Source organism: Geotrypetes seraphini, chromosome 1 (assembly GCF_902459505.1).
Source record: "Geotrypetes seraphini chromosome 1, aGeoSer1.1, whole genome shotgun sequence".
Classification (NCBI taxonomy): Eukaryota; Metazoa; Chordata; class Amphibia; order Gymnophiona; family Dermophiidae; genus Geotrypetes; species Geotrypetes seraphini.
Window position 1 is genome coordinate 462242167 of NC_047084.1, and position 21832 is coordinate 462263998.

At 46.3% G+C, this 21832-nt stretch overlaps 1 protein-coding gene across 2 annotated transcripts in view; it reads left to right on the forward strand.

Moving 5' to 3' along the window:
- Window positions 1–21832, forward strand: part of UBA1 (ubiquitin like modifier activating enzyme 1) — a 186924-nt gene that overhangs the window by 153240 nt on the left and 11852 nt on the right. For both annotated transcript variants that reach the window (XM_033923071.1, XM_033923061.1), the window contains one exon: window positions 6968–7159. In XM_033923071.1, the coding sequence (XP_033778962.1) occupies window positions 6968–7159 (192 nt within the window). The remainder of the gene's footprint in view (window positions 1–6967; window positions 7160–21832) is intronic.

The following is a 21832-nucleotide window of genomic DNA, read 5'->3' on the forward strand; positions in this document are numbered from 1 at the left end:
TATTTTCATAAATAATAGTAAAATAACATATATCAGAGTTTTCTAATAATATCTTTTCAAGATATGTAAAAGCAAAGGAAAAAATAGTCTCAGCTTTAGCAGTCATCATTTGAGAAAAAGATAATAAAGGCTCACAGAGAAACAAACTGCCAGCTGCAACAGCATTCCATTTCACCGTTACCATTCAAAATAAAACAGAGCCAAACTGTCAATTAGAAGATTCTCAAATATATGAAAGATGAATAACAAATAAAATCAAAGAAAAACAAAGAAAGAAAATCATTTCCAATTCCATGAAGTGAATAAGCCCAATTAAACTGACATCGGCTGTTCCCTTTGATTTAGATACATTTCCAACTTCACAGGCTCATCAAAGCTCATAGTTTTATTGTCAATAGTTATTTTCATAATCGCAGGGTATATCAGCCCAAATCTAGCTCCGATGTCTCTCAACTTTGGCCTCATGTCTAGAAATTTTTTCCTTTTATCTGCCGTTGTTTTAGCAAAGTCAGGAACGATGTGTACTTTGGCATCCTGACATTTTAAATTCGCATGTTCCTTAGCCATTCGTAACACCTCTAAAACTTGTTGGTGCCTTAACAACTTGAAAATTATGGGGCGAGGACCTTTTAAAGTATCAGGTCTTCTCATTGGTATGCAATGTGCACGTTCAACTTCTATCGGGTATTTGGATTTGAGGGGCAGGACTTTCATCAAAAAGTTTTCAACAAATGAGACCGGGTTGTTTTTCTCCACCCCTTCCGGTATGCCCAAAAGTCTCAGATTACTCCGCCTCATGCGATTCTGGCAATCCTCCACCTTCCTGGTGAGTGCAAAGATTTTATCTCTGTCCAGTTTATATTGCCTTTTTTCAGCTTCAAAACTGTCCATTCGCATTTCCAACTTCGTTGTTTTGATCTCTAGCACTTCTGTTCTTTTATTTAAAGTCGTTACTTCTTCCTGTATCTCATCTAGTTTTTTTGCGTTTTTTAAAAGAATTTCCTTTATTTCTTGTATTTCTTTCCAAAAATTGATGTCGCTCTTATCCCTTGACAACGGACATTTTGACGGTGTTACCGGCTCCGTCTTAGATCTTTTGACACTGCCGGTATTAGAGGCCACCATTTCGGATTTATTTTGTTTTCCTGAAGCCATCACGTTGTTAATTTTCTTCGTTTTACACTTCAAATGAAATTTTTATTTTGGTAGTTTAAGTCATTAATGTCTGTATATACGGAGCCTCTGCCTTAACCGTCCATTCTCGTGCACTCCCAAGCCACGCCCCCCTATATATATGTTGGTTTCAAGCTCGTTGGTACAGCAAGTTACACAAGTTTCCATTGATCCAATTATATTATCTGATCATGGAGGGGTGTAGATTAAATTTGAGTTTGTAGACAAAGATTGCAGTAGATCAATATGGAGATTTGATAATACTTTGGTTGCGGATTCAGCTTTTCTTTAAGAATTTAAATTAAAGATTTCAGAGTTCTTCCAAATAAATACTTCTGAAGATGTTAGTACAGAAATATTGTGGGATGCTTTTAAAGCCACTATGAGAGGTAATATCATTTCATATTCTGCCTATAAAAAAAACCAATTGGCTAAACAGTTTTTTGATTTGGAAAAAGAAATTAAATTGATGGAATCCAAATTAGTAGATAATTGGCAACATGATATATTGCAAGCTCTGCTAAAGGCAAAAGGTAAATATAATGAAATTTCTTCAAGATTAGCAAGGAAAGATTTGTTTACACAGCAAACTTTGTATTATGGTAGTTCGAATAAGGCAGGAAGATTACTTGCAAATTATCTTAAAGTAAAGAAGAGGAAAACAAAAATAATAGCTATTAAAGATGATAATGGAATTACACATTCTCAGAATAGAAATATTTTAAATCAGTTTCTTAAGTTTTATAAGGATTTGTATTCTTCTGAGTCTTATGCTAATAAAGTGCAAAATGGTTTGGAATTTTTAAATTTTATTGAGGGTCCAAAACTTCCTGATCATATAAAAAAAAGTTTAGAAGAGTCTATATCATTAAAAGAATTAGAAACAGCATTGAAGTCTCTTAGAGTTGGATCCGCTCCAGGTGGGGATGGTTTTACAGTAGAATTTTATAAAGCATTTCAAAATTTTTTATTACCCCAATTATTAAATTGATATCATTTTCAACTAAATAAGGATTGTATTACAGGTACTATGGCAGAATCATTGACTATTGTTTTGCCTAAGCCAAATAAAGATCCCACTTTGGTATCAAATTACAGGCCTATATCTTTAATTAATGTAGATGGAAAATGATTATCTAAAATATTGGCAGTAAGATTGGCTAACGCTCTCCCTTTCATAATTGATGTACATCAAACTGGGATCCTTGTGAACAGACATTCTTCTAGTAATACAAGATTGGCTTTTCATACACTAAATTTAACTAAAAACATGAATGAACCGGCTTTTGTATCTTTAGATGCGGAAAAGGCATTTGATATAGAGTAGAATGGACATTCATGTACCAGGCAATGGATTGGTTTGGTATAGGTTCAGGTTTTATTCAAATGATTCAAATTTTGTACAGCTCCCCTAAGGCAAGATTATATATTAATAATAATTTATCAGATCGATTTTATTTGCAGAGGGGAGTTAGACAAGGTTGTCTATTGCCTCCTTTGCATTTTGACATTGTCTTAGAACCCTTATTGATTGCTATTCAACAGGCAAAGGGGATACAGGGTATTCCTCGTAATGAGTGGAAATATAAACTCTCTGCATATGCAGATGATATATTATTGTATTTGAGAAATCCTGGCACAACCATTCCTTGCCTGCTAGAATTGATAGGAAATTTTGGAATATTCTCAGGGTATTAAATAAATTGGAGCAAATCTGAAATTCTTCTACTTAATGTACACTGTACAAAAAATATGTTTGATACATTCTCATTCGTATGGAAAGATGGTTTAAAATATTTAGGAATTTGGATCAAAACCACCTTAGATGACACGGTTAAGGAGAATGAAAAGCTGTTACTAAAAAAAGTAACAGAATTGGAATTGTGTGAGCATTGGAATTGTGTGAGAGTGCAAATGGTTAAAATGATGATATTGCCTGTGGTATGTTATCAAATGGGAATGATACCAGTGTTTTTTCAGGGGTCTTTTTATAAAAAATTGAATTTGTTACTTACTAAATTTATTTGGCTTGGTAAAATTCCCAGAATTGCTCTAGTATCTTTACAAAAGCCAATTAAAGAGGGTGGGGTAAATTTTCCAAATTTTTATAGGTATCATCAGGCCTATATTTTACGTCAAGGTATGTATTGGGTCCTCCCGGAGCTCATTGAGTACATTCCAGAGTGGTTATATTTAGAATGGCAACTCATGTTTCCTTTACATTTTAGTCATGTTCTTAGTATCAAGATGCCCAGATTATATAAGGAAAATAGAATTTTAATGGACACTTGGAAAACATTACGATTTGTCAATAACTTAACTGCTATTCCTTTCAGCAAGTCAACAAATCAAACCATTTGGCTAAACCCCAAGATTCAAATTGGCGGTTTTAAGATCATCTGGAAGCATTGGATAATTGCAGGAATATGGACGTTAAATGATGTTATTCTAAATGGTAAACTGCTTGATTTTACACAATTGCAACATAAATTTGGGCTCAATAAATCGCAAAGTTTTAGATGGTTGCAATTGAAGCAGGCCATTCAGGTAGGGTTCCCTGAATGGAAAAGTCTTAATACTCAATATAGTTTAGAATTCTCATGCTTTCAGGTAGACTTTCTGGGACACCAGGCCGCACAGTGGTATAAAACTATTAATGATTTAGTTAAAAAGAAACCTAAAAATGGCCTTAGTGATATTTGGAGCATTGAGATTAAGCATCAGATTTCGGCTTCTCAATGGCCACAGATTTGGTCTTGGAGAATGAAATGTACAATGTCAGCATCCATGAGACAAACATGGTTTTTTCTTTTGCATAGAGCATTATGGACCCCAGTTAGATTACAGAAGTTGAATAGTTCAAAGTCTAATAGATGCTGGCATTGTAATCTTGCAATAGGGACTTTAGATCATCTTTTGTTTTATTGTCCCTATGTCTTAGCCTTTTGGAATTCTATATGGGATCAAGTAAATTGTTTACTGGAAAATCATGTAGCACTATCTTATGATAAGGTATTATTTGGAACTTCTATGAGAAAAAAGAGTCAGATATCTTCATTTAATAATAAACTTTTATTAATCATGACTGGAGTCGCCATTCAACATATCACTAACAATTGGAAGGATTGCAGTAGACTTAATTTCAACTTTTGGTGGAATTCATTATGTCACATGTTTAAAATGGAAAGATCATTAGCTGTACAGAATGGAAAATATAAAACTTTTATTAAAATATGGGAGCCATTGACATCTTTTTGTAATGATTAAACACCATTTTTTTTTTTATTAACATATACCGTATTTTCGCGGATATAACGCGCACCATTGTAAAACGCGCACAGGGGTATAGCGCGCAGAAATCACGATGATATGTACAAAAACTTTTCTATACCGCGCTCAGGCATATAACGCGCATGCTGCCCGACTCTCCTTTCGCCCGCCCTGACTTTCCGTGCGCTGTCCCGACTCTCCTCACCCCCCCTGACTTCCGTGCACTGTCCTCCCTTGAAGTCCTGTCCCCCCTTGAAGGTCTGTCCCCATCCTGAAAGCCTGATGCCCCCCCCGACGTCCGATACATCCCCCCCCCGGCAGGACCACTCGCACCCTCACCCCGAAGGACCGCCGACTCCCCAACAATATCGGGCCAGGAGGGAGCCCAAACCCTCCTGGCCACGGCGACCCCCTAACCCCACCCCGCACTACATTACGGGCAGGAGGGATCCCAGGCCCTCCTGCCCTCGACGCAAACCCCCTCCCCCCAACGACCGCCCCCCCCCCCCAAGAACCTCTGCCCGTCCCCCAGCCGACCCTTGACCCCCCTGGCCGACTCCCACGACACCCCCACCCGCCTTCCCCGTACCTTTGTGTAGTTGGGCCAGAAGGGAGCCCAAACCCTCCTGGCCACGGCGACCCCCTAACCCCACCCCGCACTACATTACAGGCAGGAGGGATCCCAGGCCCTCCTGCCCTCGACGCAAACCCCCCTCCCCCCCAGCCGACCCGCGACCCCCCTGGCCGACCCCCACGACCCCCCCACCCCCCTTCCCCGTACCTTTGGAAGTTGGCCGGACAGACGGGAGCCAAACCCGCCTGTCCGGCAGGCAGCCAACGAAGGAATGAGGCCGGATTGGCCCATCCGTCCTAAAGCTCCGCCTACTGGTGGGGCCTAAGGCGCGTGGGCCAATCAGAATAGGCCCTGGAGCCTTAGGTCCCACCTGGGGGCGCGGCCTGAGGCACATGGGCCAAACCCGACCATGTGTCTCAGGCCGCGCCCCCAGGTGGGACCTAAGGCTCCAGGGCCTATTCTGATTGGCCCACGCGCCTTAGGCCCCACCAGTAGGCGGAGCTTTAGGACGGATGGGCCAATCCGGCCTCATTCCTTCGTTGGCTGCCTGCCGGACAGGCGGGTTTGGCTCCCGTCTGTCCGGCCAACTTCCAAAGGTACGGGGAAGGGGGGTGGGGGGGTCGTGGGGGTCGGCCAGGGGGGTCGCGGGTCGGCTGGGGGGGAGGGGGGTTTGCGTCGAGGGCAGGAGGGCCTGGGATCCCTCCTGCCCGTAATGTAGTGCGGGGTGGGGTTAGGGGGACGCCGTGGCCAGGAGGGTTTGGGCTCCCTCCTGGCCCGATATTGTTGGGGAGTCGGCGGTCCTTCGGGGTGAGGGTGCGAGTGGTCCTGCCGGGGGGGGATGTATCGGACGTCGGGGAGTCGGCCGGGCAAGAGGGCTTGGGCTCCCTCTTGCTCCGATCGTGGGTGCGGGTGGGAGCGCGTGCGAGCGGTCGTTCGGGGTGGGGGTGCGAGCGGTCCTGCTGGGGGGGTGAATCGGGCGTCGGGCGGGGTGGGAACTATGTTTAAAAACTTTTGTATACCGCGCTCAGGCATATAACGCGCGAGGGGTATGCGCGGTACGTAAAATCACGTATAACGCGCGCGTTATATCCGCGAAAATACGGTACACCATAAATAATAGAGAGGGGAATGGGGAAAGGGTTCTGATTGTATTGCTTATTTAGTAATAATGGGGAATAATTTACAATTTTCCAAGTTTCAAGTCATTAGTGGATTTGGGGTGGGGAGGGGGGACTTTTGGTTTTCCACTAACAATATTTATATGAATGACATAAAATATTATTTTCATGTGGTATATTTTAGTTATATTTGAATTTGGGAGGGGGGTGGGGGTTAAATCTTCGTGTTTTATGATATTGTAGATTTTCAAGTGATGTTGTTCTATAATTGTTTGATATTTACTGTACACTTGATGTACACTTGATAAAATGAATACTAAAGAATTAAAAAAAAAAAATAATAATAATAATTTTAAAGTTGCTGCGGTGGCTCTTCTCATGATCCCCACCTGCATTGGAAGCCTTCTCTGACGCAAGTGCGGCTCGTGAGAGGAGCTGCAGCGGCGGCTTTGAACTTAAAAATAAACTTCGGGCGTAGAGTGTAAGGGAGCCGGCCAGACCGCACAACATCACCTTGGGATCCGCAAGTGTGGGGTCGTTGTAAGCGTGCATGTGCACCCCTGCCGACCACAGAACACTCAGGTAGGAGTGCGCTTGCGCGCTTTGCGTTTTATTATGATAGATGAGTGTTTACTTGTAACTCGCTCAGAATTGTAGATGTAGTGAGTAAGAAATTTTTTTAATTAAATAAATGTGTATCATATGGTTGGTATTTGTATGGATATTAATTTGCAAGCTATAGGCACATAATGCATAGAACACTGTTGGTGAGCAGAGAGGACTAGTCCTGCTCTAAGCAATTTTAGACTTAATTTTTCCTCTTCATTTTCAGAGTAAGCTGATCGCTGGCAAGATTATTCCAGCCATTGCTACCACAACAGCTGCTGTCGTGGGTCTCGTTTGTCTGGAACTGTACAAGATTGTACAAGGCCAAAAGAAACTAGATTCCTACAAGAATGGTTTTCTGAATCTGGCACTTCCTTTCTTTGGCTTCTCAGAGCCTATTGCTGCCCCTAGGCACAAGGTGAGAAGCACTGTTACATGTTTATTCTATACCATACATATTGGACTCTTTTTTTTAGAGCCTTTGATCCGCTCTTTTATTTTGCTGCTGTGGCCTGCTAGTCCTGATAGGTCAGAAGTAGACAAATTATGGTAGTGGGCCAAATAAGGCCAATAAGTGTATTTTCATCGGAATTTTTCAGGATTATAATGCATGCTTACCAACCTGCCAGTGTTCAATCTGGTAAGCATAAAGACACTTTTCACTCATAAGCTTAATATTGAATGCACATCTTTGAAGTGAACAAAGGCAACTTGCACCAGTGTCAGAATGGATGGTTATGCAGCTGATGGTGGCAATCTGGCAAATTTAGAAGCTGCTCTGAGGTTAGAACTGGCAGGAAGGAGGAGCAGGGGCAGTGAGCAGCATGGCTGGAGGAGCAGCATTATCAGTGACTTATGCCCAGGCTTTATAGCCTTACCACACACTGTCTTAATGTAGGCCTCAACAAATTTTCATTAAGTCTAAAAACCAGGACAAATACCTCTCAAACTTCTCCTTCTGTATCGCTTGGTAGACCGGTATAGTCTTTATGAATGGGTTATATGCTTCACTGCTACCAGCAGGTGGAGACTGAGCACAAACTTGTATATCAGGCTAGCTTCCCCCACTAGCAATCCATTCAGTCTCAGTCTCTATAGCAGGTGATAAAACTAGATCAGCTCCCCTCTTAGTACTGTTGGAACTTTGTTTTTGGACTCCTGGGTTCTCCTTTTTGTGCAGGATAGAGCTTGCACAGGTCCTGTTTGGGGCTCCGTCTGACCTCAGGGGTGTTAAACAAAGCAGGTCTCGTGCTGGGTCCCTCACCCCCATATTCCTCCACCTCCCCATATTTTTGAAGAGGTGCCTCAGCCGGCGGCTTGATCCCCTGGTTCGTCAGCCCTCCAGCTTTGAGAGCCGTGGAGTCTGTTCTGTTAAAAAAAAAAAAAAAAATCCTGAGGTGTGCCGGTCTAAAGGGATCATTTCCCTTTAAAAAAAACTGCCTTTTTACTGTATTTTCTCATCTAACTGGCACTTTTCTTTCAGCTAGGACGGTTTTCAGAACAATGAGCATTTTTAAAGGGAAAAAATGCTCATTGTGCTCCAGACGTGAGGTACTTGCTGGCCTGTGCAAGCATTGTGCAGGCCAGAGCGGTGGAGTAACCTTGTCAGCAGCAGATGCTGGCGGCCAGGGCACCCCGCCGCATGTGCCTCGCAAGTCAGCTTCGGATCAAGGGGAAGCCCGGGCTTCCCCTGACACCCACGCGGAGGTTTCCCCAGCCACCGACAGTCAGGGAGAAAAGGATTCCCTTGCCGCCGGAACGGCTGGGGATTCCCTTTTTGCGTCGGTCGGTTCCTCGGCCTCGGTGTCAGGAAAGTCCCAGGCTTTTCAGACGTGGCAGGCCACAGGAGCTCCAATTTTGGCGGGAACCTCCTCCTTACATCTCAGTTACCTCAGGTGACATTTCCCCTGTTCTGGAAATACAAGGGCAAGGTATGGCAGGGTCCCCTGCTGGGGCAGGGAGTCCCTTGGGGCCGCCGGAGGTCTTTCTCCCTGAATTTATGTTAGCACTTTGTAAAGCTTATATGTTGGCAGCTTGAGATTATGTGTCCACTCGGGGGGGGGGAGTTGCCCTCGACGTCTTCCCTGGTGTGGCCCCCACACAGCGGCGGTCCCCCCCCCCCAACTCTCTCATCCAAACACAAGGGTCTCTAGGGATGAGGATTTTTGCCTAGAGAAGCAAGATGTTATTGTTGTGTAGCCGGGAGAGCTCTTCCAAGCAGAGACAGCTGTGCAAGTTGGATGTGAGTTAGGTCCGTCGCTCTTATATGCAAAGGACCCAGAAGATCAGAAAATCAGATCAACTCTTTGTCCTTCTAGCGGGTCCTCGTAAGGGGGATGGCGCTTCTGGTTTTTATTGCACGCTGGATCAAGGAGACTATTGCTACCGCTTATCTTCTGAAGAAGAAGCCTGTTCCAGAATTTCTTAAGGCTCTTTCCACTAGAGGTCAGGCAGCTTCTTATGCTGAATCTTCTCTAGTGTCTCCAGTGGATATTTGCAAGGCTGCAGTTTGGTCTTCTCTGCATTCCTTTGCAAGACACTACCGTGTGAATGTTCAAGCACATTGGGACGTGGTATTCGGTGAACATGTTCTGGTGTCGGCCCTTCAGGGGTCCCACCCTTAATGGGTACTGCTTTGGTACGTCCCATTCGTAAGGACTATACCGGTCTACCAAGCGATACAGAAGGAGAAATTAGGTTCCTATGTTTATTTAAGATTTGATATACTGGTCCTGCATTTTACTGACCTACCTGCTAATTTTCTTTCTGTTAGGGTGGGGGACTATACCGGTCTACAAGCTATCTGTCTTTGTGCGGTGATTGCGGGTTTTTGTTTTGCTTGTGTGAAGATTTTGTTTTTTTCTGCAGGTTTTTTTCTAGGGAGATGTAAGAACAGCGGCTATGGCTCAGCTGGCTTAGCTGTTGAGCTGTAGGGATGTTTTCTATACCAGGATTAAGTTCTACACATGTTCCAACAGTAGTTTATCAGTGTTTGTTGTTTTGTACACTCCTGTTCGTAGTGTGTTATAATGTTTTCAGTTGAAGTCTTTCCTTGGTTCTGCTTGGCTATTCGGCAGACTGGATTGCTAGGGGGGAAGCTAGCCTGATATACAAGTTTGTGCTCAGTCTCCACCTGCTGGTAGCAGTGAGGCATATAACCCATTCGTAAGAACTATACCAGTCTACAAGCTAACTGAAAATTAGCAAGTAAGAACCTACTTTCTCCTTTTCCACCCCTCCATCACCCCAATGCAGTTTAGGTGTGGGGAGTAGAATCTCCTCCCAGATCAGCAGTAGATCTTTTAGAAATTTAAGGCTCTTTTCCTATTTTGTGTGTGGGCAAAGAAACTCAAATAAGTTGTTTAAGGTGCCTCTGCAAATCTCTGAAGAAGCCAGTAGTCTCACTTTCCAAAGCATGCTGTCATATTTGCAACAGCACACTCTTGATAGGTGAAGCAAAGAGGCAGTTGCCTCATGTTTCATTATCACTGTAGCCTAGATTCCCATCGGTCTCTCTCACTTATACCCACCCTCTGCCAGCCTTCATCCAATCTCTATCTGAAACTGCCACCTATTCTCCTCAACTTGAAGGTTGTGTTTGTAGAAGAAACACAACACTTCCTAGTCGTCGTCCCCCCTGCTGCAAGTCAGCATTATTTGTAAGCTTGGGCCATGCAGTAAAGAATTTGGGCTGATCTCAGTTTCAAGTCTCATGAGATTTGAAATAGCAAAGATTTGATGAACTAATACACTACTGTAGCTTAAGCTTACAGAGAGCTAAACTGCAGTGTAAAAGCGGGAAACACCATTTGAGGCAGTTCCACAAACAAACAAAAATTGGAGGGGCGGGGGGAAGGGGGATGAAATTCAGAACATCAACAGGAAATTTTGGCATCATGGTGACCCATGATTTAATAGAATCTCATTGGCTACCTATAAATCAAAGAATAACATATAAAATCGCATTATTAGTATTCAAAACATTAATTTCTAATGAACCTCAGTTTATTAATCGTCTATTAATTCCACACGTTTCAAACCGCCTTCTTCGATCTAATACTCAAGAGCTACTCATGGTTCCCCTCATTAAAAATAATAGGAACTAGACGCCATGAAATTTTTTCAGTCAAAGCACCGCTTATTTGGAATACTCTCCCTCTATATATCAGAAACATCAAAGACCTCACCCTATTTAAAACCAATCTAAAAACATTTCTTTTCAAAGCTTCTTTTAATCTTTAAAAAAGGAATATTTTCCAAGATAACTTAAAATAATAAAAGTGAACAGTCTTTATTCTTTTTACACCCCATCCCTAGTGTTTTTTTTCCCATCCTTCACCGTTTTCTTCTTTTCCCAGCAGGGAAACAACAGATTTGTAACTTTTATTCCCTTATGTTCTTTCCTAATTATTCCAGTTTTGTCAGCATTGTTAGTCTGTATTGTCCCTGATTCTTTTTTGTTTTTTTTTAATTAATTGTTCTACCCCAATTTAACTGTAATGTAATTCGCTTAGAATTTATTAAGCGAACCATCAAATCTAAATAAACTTGAAAACTTGAAACTTGAACTTGAACCTAGTACCTTAGATTTCGAGCTCTGCCTATGATCACTTGAAGGATCTTGTCTAGCACTGCTGTAAACCCTGAAGGATCTTGTCAAGCACTGCTGTAAACCCTGGTTGCACATAAACATGTGTCCCTACAATAAACGCTCATCTACCAGTTGGGTTCTTACTTGCCTCTGGGCAAGTATCTCACCCTACAGGCTGTTCATGGGTGGTTTTGAGGGACCCTAAGACCATCATAAAATCCAGAATAGAGAATGTCACGAGGACAAATTTTTCCCTGTCCCTGCAGGAACTTATTTTACCGTCCCTTCCCCACGAGTTCTTTTCCTGTCCCTGTCCTATTCCTGCAAGCTCCATCCTCATATGCACAAGCATCAAACACTTTAAAATCCTAAGTGTTTGAGGCTTGTGCGGTTAAAACTGAGCTTACAGGAATAGGGAAGGGATAGGGAAAGTGACAAAACTCATGGGGACGGGACGGGGAAATTAAGTTCCTGCAGGGACAGGGACAAATTTGTCCTCGTGTCATTCTCTAATCTAGAGTTCTCACAGTTCCCAAAATCTACATTTACAGACTGAATAAAAATGCTGGCTTCTGAAATTAGTCAGAAACACAGGGCTATAACAGTTCATTAGAAAGATGAGTTGGTTCATGAAAATTCAATAAATTTAAACTAAATTTAAGTATTAAATTATAAGAAGCTGTTATTATCCCAGGACAAGCAGGCAACATATTCTCACACATGGGTGACGTCACCGACGGAGCCCCGCAGCAGACAGCCTCGAAAGCAGACTTGCTTGAAGATCTTTAAGAGCTTCCGAGTGCTGCATCGTGCATGCGCGCGTACCTTCCCGCCTGAACTAGGCGCATCTCCTGTGAGGATCCTCAGTTCAACGTTTTCCGCAGAGCCGAGAAGACCTGTTCGTCTTAGCTCTGCAGCGTTGTGCCTTCTCTTCACCACGGCTTGATTTTTGATTTGGTCGCTGTGTTCGCGTGTCCTTTATATTTAGATTTAAAAAAAAGACTTGACTTTTCTTTGTTGTTCGCCGTCGGGTGCGGGGGCTTTGGGCCTAGGCCCAACCCTATACCTTCCTCGGTACGGACTTTATTTTTTCTATATCCCGGCCTCTAACCGGGTTTAAATGTTGTTACCAGTGTGGCCGGACAATTTCCATCACCGATCCTCATAGTCGGTGTATGGTTTGTTTAGGGTCCAGTCATCGCCGCCGTCGTTGTGACCGATTTGTCCAGCTTTTTGGAGTTATGGAGCCCGACAAGACCTCGGCCTCGACCTCAGGGACAACTTCGGTCTCGAAGGCCTCGACTTTGGGGGTGCCACTCCGGCATCGGCCTCAACGTCAAAGACCTCGTCGTCTTCGGGCTTGAAGGCCTCATCGGCTCCTTCCTTGAAGTCTGCTCCTGTGGGTAAGTCTCCTGCCTCTTTTTCAGATGCCGTGCCTAAGAAGCTGCCAGAGTCTCAGGCTCCGCAATCCGTAGCCCTGGGTTTGTCTGCCATGGATCCAAATCTGCAGGAACGCCTTGCAAACTTGCCCTGTCAGGGGAATGAACTCTTCGATGACTCCATTGAGGCTGCCACCAAGCGCCTCTCAGAACATGAGCGCTCTTTTGCTTCTCTGATTCAACCCAAGTCCAAGACTCCTGCTCAGGCTTATAAACAACCACAATGTCGTTATCCCCAGAAAGCAACACCGGCTTTCTCCAGACCTCCTCCTAGACGCCCTCAGCAACATCAGTGTCAGCAGAAGGCTCAAACTCCTGCGGCCACCAAGCCAGCTCAGTCTTTTTGACGTTCCCAGCTTGAGCATTCCAACCTCCCTGTATCCAAATTCTCTTCTACCCATTGGAGGTCGTCTTTCCCATTTTTACTCCCAGTGGGAACACATCTCTTCGGATCTCTGGGTTCTGACCATTCTCCGAGAGGGATACTCTCTGCGCCTGCTTCAGGTTCCTCCAGATCGCCCTCCAGGAGAGTGTCTTTCCAGGTCCTCGCAACTTCCCCTTCTCCAGGAAGCTCAGGCGCTCATTCGCCTTCGAGCTGTCAAGGAGATCCCTCTTTCCCAGTGGAACCGGGGTTTTTATTCCCGTTACTTTCTGGTTCCAAAGAAGACGGGGGATTTGCGACCCATTCTGGATCTCAGGGCCCTCAACAAATTTCTGGTAAAAGAGAAATTTTGCATGCTCTCATTGCCAACCTTGTACTCCCTAATGGATCAGGGAGATTGGATGTGCTCGCTGGATCTCAAAGAGGCTTACACTCATATCCCCATTCATCCGGCCTCATCAATACCTTCGATTCAAGGTGGGGAATCTTCATCTACAGTACAGAGTTATTCCTTTCAGACTCACCTCCTCCCCCAGAGTTTTTACGAAATGTCTGGTGGTAGTGGCGGCTGCTCTTCGTTTTCAGGGTCTTCAGGTTTTTCCGTACCTGGACAACTGGCTTATCAAAGCTCCCTCTTCTCAAGGGGTTATTGCAGCAACCCAACAGACTATTGTGTTTCTCCAGAGTCTGGGGTTCGAAATTAACTTTCCCAAATCCCAGTTGACCCCGTCTCAGTCTCTTCAGTTCATCGGGGCCACTCTAGACACTGTCCAGCTAATAGCATTTCTACCTCCAACACATTGAGATGCCCTCCTTCGCCTTTGTCATCAGGTATCTCGCCTTCCGTCGATTTCTGCAAGACAAATGATGGTTCTGCTCGGCCACATGGCTTCTATGGTTCGTGTGACTCCTTTTGCCAGACTTCATCTTCGCATTCATCAGTGGACCCTGGCATCTCAGTGGCAACAAGCGACAGACCCGTCTTCCCGACAGATTGCAATAACTCCTTTGTTGAAGCGGTCTCTCCACTGGTGGATGCTCTCTTCCAATCTTTCCAGAGGTTTGCTGTTCCACATTCTCCCTCATAGCAAGGTTCTCACAACAGACTCGTCCCCCTACGCTTGGGGGGCCCATGTAGACGGCCTCCGTACCCAGGGTCTGTGGACTACGGCGGACCGACTTTGTTATATCAATCTGTTGGAACTCAGAGCGATCTTCAATGCTCTCAAAGCTTTTCAACACCACCTTCGCGACCAGGTGGTACTGATCCGGACGGACAACCAGGTGGCCATGTATTATGTCAACAAACAGGGGGGTACGGGCTCTCACTCCCTGTGTCAAGAGGCTCTGAATCTGTGGCATTGGGCGATTCATCGGAACATCTTTCTCAGAGCTGTCTACATTCAGAGTCAACACAACTGTCTAGCGGACAACTTGAGTCGTCTTCTGCAACCTCACGAATGGACACTCAATTCATTCATGCTGCGTCAAGTATTTACTCGATGGGGGACTCCACAGGTAGACCTTTTTGCGTCCCCCCTCAACCACAAGCTGCCTCGGTTTTGCTCTCGGATGTACTCTCTCCACCGGCTGGAGGCAGACGCTTTCCTTTTGGATTGGACGGGTCAGTTCTCTGCCTTCCCTCCATTTCCGCTGATTCTAAAGACTCTTGTCAAACTCAAGATGGACCATGCCACCATGATTCTGATAGCTCCTCGGTGGCACAACGGTCAAAATGGCAGGGAGGCAAAACTTCGAGTGGAAGAAATTCTGGCAAAAAACATTAAAAAGGGGGACAAATCCTTCTTCAGATATATTAACATAAGAACATAAGCAGTGCCTCTGCTGGGTCAGACCAGAGGTCCATGCCCAGCAGTCCGCTCACGCGGCAGCCCATCAGGTCCAGGACCTGTATAGTAATACTCTATCTATACCCTTCTCCTGATTGGTGAGGCCCGACTTTAGTGCAGGACAAGGCGGTCGGAGTATACCGCGAGTGATTTCCTTCACTCACTGGCGCTCCAGCTGCTCTCTCCTGCTTCTCCGGCCACCCTCTCCTGTCTCCCCCCCGCTAAAAACAGTATTTATCCCAGGACAAGCAGGCAGCATATTCTTGACTGATGGGTGACGGCACCGACGGAGCCCCGGTACGGACACTTTTAGAGTGATTGCACTCTAAGAACTTGGAAAGTTCTAGAGACCGCACCGCGCATGCGCGAGTGCCTTCCCGCCCGACCCCGACGCGCGGTCCCTCAGTTTCTTAGTTTCCGCGGAGCTAAGAAGTCGCATTTTCAACGGCTGTTGAAATATTTTTTCATTCGCCTTCCCGCTCGCGTAAACTTTTTCGGGTTCTTTTTGCCCTTCCGTTTTTCTTTCTTTTAAAAAAAAAAAAAAAAAAATTTCTATTATTTTTGTCAAGTTTCTTGATTTGACCCGGCGGGGCCTACTGCCATCATCGAGGCCTCGGCCTTCGATTTGGCAGAAGCCGTTTTTACGTTCATGCCCCCCCAGCCCGGGTTCAAGAAGTGCCAGCGGTGTGCACGGCCTATTTCCCTTACAGACCCGCACAACTGGTGCCTTCAGTGTCTGGGTCCGGAACATCAGGCCTCTACCTGCACCCGCTGTGCCACTTTGAAAAAGCGGACTCTCAAAAATCGAGAGATACAGCAGAGACTGCTTTTCGGCACCGACATGTCCGACCCCGCGTCTTCGGCGCCGGTCTCGGTACCTGTTTCGTCGGCACCCACCTCATCGACGCCACGCGATACCGCGTCGGCGTCGCAGCATGCAGGTAAGCCGGCTAAGAAGCCTTCCCCGCTGGAACGTCCTCCGGTCTCCATTGCAGAGAGTCCAATCCTGCCGACCGTGAGGCGCCAGCGGAAGCGCTCCGCCCCTATTGAGGTGAGTCCCTCGACATCGGGCTCCTCATCTCCGGGGCGTCGAGCGGCACCGCAGGTACCGCAGAAGAAAAAAGCGGTACCGGTGCCCTCCCTCGATGATCGCATTGCGGCCATCTTGCAGGTACAGCTGAAGGAACAGCTCAAACAACTCCTTCCAGCTCTCCTGACACCGAGCCCTCCGGTATCGGTCCCCACTGAGCAACCGGTACCGATCGTGGAACAGCCACTATTGTCACCATCCACTCCTTCGGTACCGGTACACTTGACCTCATCGGCATCGATGCCTGTCCTCGCACCGGAGCCTAGGTCTCATCACCAGTCGGTGCAGACATCGGCTCCGGTGCGACCGATAACATCGCCCGGTACCGCGTCGGTGAGGTCGGGTAAGTCGGTACAGAAGTCCCGACACCGAGAACCATCCACCCCTGAGTCTCGGGACCGTGGTCCCCATGTTCGAGACCCTGATCTGTGGGGCAACTCTGAAGAACCTCTTCAGTCAGAAGGGGAGTGTTCTTCAGAGGAGGACGAGCCTGTTCTGCAGGATATTTCCTCCAAACCTGATTCCACCTCTTTCTCTTCTTTTTTAAGAGATATGTGTGAATCTCTTTCCATTCCTTTGGAGGCTGAGTCTAAAAAGTCCAAAGCTTTTTTGGACGCTCTTGATTTTGACCAGCCTCCAAAGGAATTCTTGAAACTCCCTTTACATGACATCCTGAGGGAGACCTTTTACAAGAATCTGGAGACTCCTCTTACCATCCCGGGAGCCCCTCGCAAATTGGATTCCCTTTATAAAGTAATCCCTATTCCTGGTTTTGATAAACCACAGCTCTCTCATGAGTCTCTTCTTGTAGAATCCACCCTCAAGAAGTCATTAGGAGCTAGTGTCTATGCCTCTGTCCCTCCTGGCAGAGAGGGTAAAGCCATGGACAAATTTGGTAAGCGACTTTACCAGAATGCGATGCTTGCTAATCGTTCTGGTAACTATGCTTTTCATTTTTCGTTTTATTTAAAGCATCTCCTTACCACCATGGCTTCCTTTGAGCAGTACCTTCCTGTGGGGAATCGTGAGGCTTTCCATCAGTGCTCTTCAGCTCTTTTCCAGCTTAGGAAATTCATGGTAAGGTCTATATATGACACTTTTGAGCTTACCTCTCGAGCAACAGCCATATCTGTAGCCATGCGCCGTTTGGCTTGGCTCAGAGTCTCTGAGCTTGATGTTAATCATCAAGACCGGTTGGCTAATGCCCCATGTTTAGGGGATGAGCTGTTCGGAGATTCTATGGACTCAACGACCCAGAAGCTCTCGGCTCATGAAACCCGCTGGGATACCCTTCTTAAGACCAAGAAGAAACCTCCACCTTCACGGCCATTCAGACAGCAAACGGCCTATCAGCGGCGTTTTGTGGCTCGCCCCTTGCAGCCTTCCACTCAGCAACCTAGGAGGCAGCGTCAACAGCAGCGGCAAACACCTAGACCTCAGCAGCAACAACCAGCTAAGCAGCCTCCTCCACAAAAATCGACTCAGCCCTTTTGACTTGATCCTCGAGGGCATAGCCAGCGTTCAACCATCTCCTCTCCTCCCTCAACCGATAGGAGGACGACTGTCTTTCTTTCTCAGCCGGTGGGAAGTTATCACCTCGGACCAGTGGGTCCTCAACATCATCCGCCACGGCTACTCTCTCAACTTTCACACCCTTCCGGGCCAAAGTCTACCAAAAGAGTCTGCTTTGCACACTCCTCAATCTGCCCTCCTTTGTCAGGAGGTTCAGTCCCTCCTACTTCTAAACGCCATAGAGGAAGTTCCTCTGGACCAAAGAGGGCAAGGATTCTACTCCCGGTATTTTCTAGTCCCCAAGAAAACAGGAGACCTCAGACCAATTCTAGATCTGCGAGATCTCAACAAATGTTTGGTCAAAGAAAAATTCAAGATGCTATCTCTAGCTACGCTTTATCCTCTCCTCGATCACAACGACTGGCTATGCTCTCTCGATCTCAAAGAGGCCTACACTCACATTCCAATTCATCCGGCCTCCAGACAGTACCTTCGCTTCATGATAAATCACTGTCATTACCAATACAGAGTGCTCCCCTTCGGTCTTGCCTCCTCTCCAAGAGTGTTCACAAAATGTCTGGTAGTGGTGGCAGCGTTTCTACGCTCCCACCACCTTCAGGTTTTTCCCTACCTGGACGATTGGTTAATCAAGGCCATTTCATCTCAGACTGTTCTTCTGGCCACCAACCAGACCATCTTTTTTCTACAACTCCTGGGGTTCGAAATCAATATACCCAAGTCTCACCTTCTTCCTACGCAGAGACTTCAATTCATTGGAGCGGTACTGGACACGGTCCAGATGAGAGCCTTCTTGCCGGACAACCGTCTTCACAACCTCCAATCGCTCTGTCAGCAGGTGCTGTCCCAGCACTCCATTTCTGCAAAGCAGATGATGATTCTCTTGGGTCACATGGCCTCCACAGTTCATGTCACACCCCTGGCACGGCTTCACCTGCGCACTCCTCAATGGACCCTGGCTCTCCAGTGGTCTCAAGCGACAGACTCTTGCTCACGACACATATCTGTGACATCGTCTCTTCGTCAGTCTCTGCAATGGTGGTTGATATCCTCAAATCTCTCCAGGGGCCTTCTGTTCCATCTGCCTCCTCATCATCTGATCATCACCACCGACGCCTCCCCTTATGCATGGGGAGCTCATCTGAACGAGTTCCAAACTCAGGGCCTTTGGACTCCTCAGGAAAAGAAGCATCACATCAATTTCCTGGAACTCAGGGCAATGTTCTATGCCCTCAAGGCCTTCCAACACCTTCTATTTCCTCAAGTCCTTCTAATTTGCACAGACAACCAGGTAGCTATGTACTACATCAACAAGCAGGGGGGAACGGGCTCTCGCCTCTTATGCCAGGAAGCCCAGAGAATCTGGTCTTGGGCATCCTCGCGCCGCTTATTCCTGAAAGCAATTTATATTCAGGGTCAACAGAACTACTTAGCAGACAAGCTCAGCAGAGTTCTCCAACCCCACGAATGGACTCTCGACCCATCGACTCTTCAGTCCATCTTTGCACAATGGGGCACTCCTCAGGTGGACCTTTTTGCAGCTCCTCACAATCATCAGTTGCCCCAATTTTGCTCCAGACTTTACTCTCCTCACCGTCTGGCAGCGGATGCGTTTCTTCTGGATTGGTCCAATCTGTTCCTTTATGCTTTCCCTCCTCTGCCTCTCATGCTTCGGACCTTGTTCAAACTAAAGAGGGAACGAGCCACCATGATCCTGATTGCACCACGGTGGCCCAGACAGCATTGGTTCTCCCTTCTACTTCAACTCAGTTCCAGGGATCCATTTCTACTTCCACTGTTTCCATCTCTGCTTACACAAGATCAGGAAACCCTCCTCCATCCCAACCTGCAATCTCTACACCTGACAGCTTGGTATCTCTCGGGCTGACTTCAACTGATTCTTTGTTATCTCAGCCTGTTCGCTCCATCCTGGACGCCTCCAGGAAACCAGCCACTCTACAATGTTACCATCAAAAGTGGACGAGGTTTTCTTCTTGGTGTCTCCTCCATCATCATGACCCCAGGTCTCTTGCTGTGGAACCTCTATTGGATTATCTGCTTTCTCTGTCTACTTCTGGTCTCAAGTCTACTTCCATCAGAGTTCATCTCAGTGCCATTACGGCTTTTCATGAGCCAGTCCAGGGGAAACTCCTTTCAGCTCATCCCCTGGTCTCCAGATTCATGCGAGGTCTTTTCAATCTGAAACCACCTCTCAAAGCACCTCCGGTGATCTGGGATCTGAACGTGGTTCTCTCCGCCTTGATGAAGCCTCCATTTGAACCCTTGGCTACTGCCTCTTTCAAGTTTCTCACTTGGAAGGTACTTTTTCTTATTGCTCTCACCTCTGCCAGGAGGGTCAGTGAGCTACATGCACTAGTTTCTGATCCACCTTTCACTGTCTTTCATCACGACAAGGTGGTTCTACGTACACATCCAAAGTTTCTCCCTAAGGTTGTTTCTGAGTTCCATCTCAACCAATCTATTGTACTACCTGTTTTTTTCCCTAAACCTCACTCTCATTCCGGGGAACAGGCTCTTCATACTTTGGACTGTAAGCGGGCTTTAGCTTACTATTTAGACCGTACTAAGCCCCACAGATCATCTCCCCAACTTTTTTTGTCCTTTGATCCAAATAAATTGGGACGTCCTGTTTCTAAACGTACGCTATCTAATTGGCTTGCTGCGTGCATTTCATTCTGCTATGCTCAGTCCGGACTGACACTGGAAGGTTCTGTCACGGCACATAGAATTAGAGCTATGGCAGCATCTGTAGCTTTCCTCCGTTCCACGCCCATTGAGGAAATCTGCAAAGCTGCTACGTGGTCCTCAGTCCATACTTTTACATCTCATTATTGTCTGGATGCTTTCTCCAGACGGGATGGACATTTCGGCCAATCTGTTTTGCAAAATTTGTTTTCCTAATGGCCAACCTTCCCTCCATCCCTCGTTTTGTTAGCTTAGAGGTCACCCATCAGTCAAGAATATGCTGCCTGCTTGTCCTGGGATAAAGCACAGTTACTTACCGTAACAGGTGTTATCCAGGGACAGCAGGCAGATATTCTTGCGTCCCACCCACCTCCCCGGGTTGGCTTCTTAGCTGGCTTATCTTAACTGAGGGACCGCGCGTCGGGGTCGGGCGGGAAGGCACTCGCGCATGCGCGGTGCGGTCTCTAGAACTTTCCAAGTTCTTAGAGTGCAATCACTCTAAAAGTGTCCGTACCGGGGCTCCGTCGGTGCCGTCACCCATCAGTCAAGAATATCTGCCTGCTGTCCCTGGATAACACCTGTTACGGTAAGTAACTGTGCTTTCTTGGCCATGAACATCAGCGCGAGGGACAAGGCTGGTGCAAGCAGCACATAGGTAACGCTGGTTGCTGCCGGTGAAGATTTGAAGAGGTAATGGTGGTGGGGAAGGGTGCCCTTCAGTGACAGAAAAAGGAACACAGGTGGGGATAGTACGCCTTAGAAGACCGGACGGAAGTTACGTGGAAGCAGATTCCAATAAAGCCGAACTACTGAATGAATACTTCTGCTCAGTCTTCACCTGTGAAGCACCGGGACACGATCCGCAGTTGAAGGCAACACAAAGCACAGAAGACTCGTTTCAGAATTTTGAATTCACACCAGGTGAAGTTTACAGTGAACTGGCAAGACTCAAGGTGAACAAAGCCATGGGACCAGACAATTTGCACCCAAGAGTGCTCAGAGAATTGAGCGATGTCCTGGCGAAACCGTTGGCTGAGCTATTCAATCTCTCCCTAAGTAAGGAGAAAGTTCCCCTGGACTGGAAATTAGCTAATGTCGTTCCTCTGCATAAAAAGGGTTGCAGGGCAGAGGCTGCGAATTATAGACCGGTGAGTCTCACATCAATAGTGTGCAAACTCATAGAAACACTAATTAAAAGCAAATTGGACACGATCTTGAATGAAGGGAATCTTCGGGATCCCAGTCAGCATGGATTAACCAAGGGTAGGTCCTGCCAATCCAATCTCATCAGCTTCTTTGACTGGGTAACAAGAAAGTTGTACTTGGGAGAGTCTTTGGACATCGTGTACCTGGACTTCAGTAAAGCTTTTGACAGTGTCCCACACCGCAGGCTGCTAAGCAAGATGGAATCGATGGGGTTAGGAGAGACACTAACTGCATGGGTCAATGAATGGCTGAGTGGCAGACTTAGAGGGTGGTAGTTAATGGTACCCTCTCTAAAAC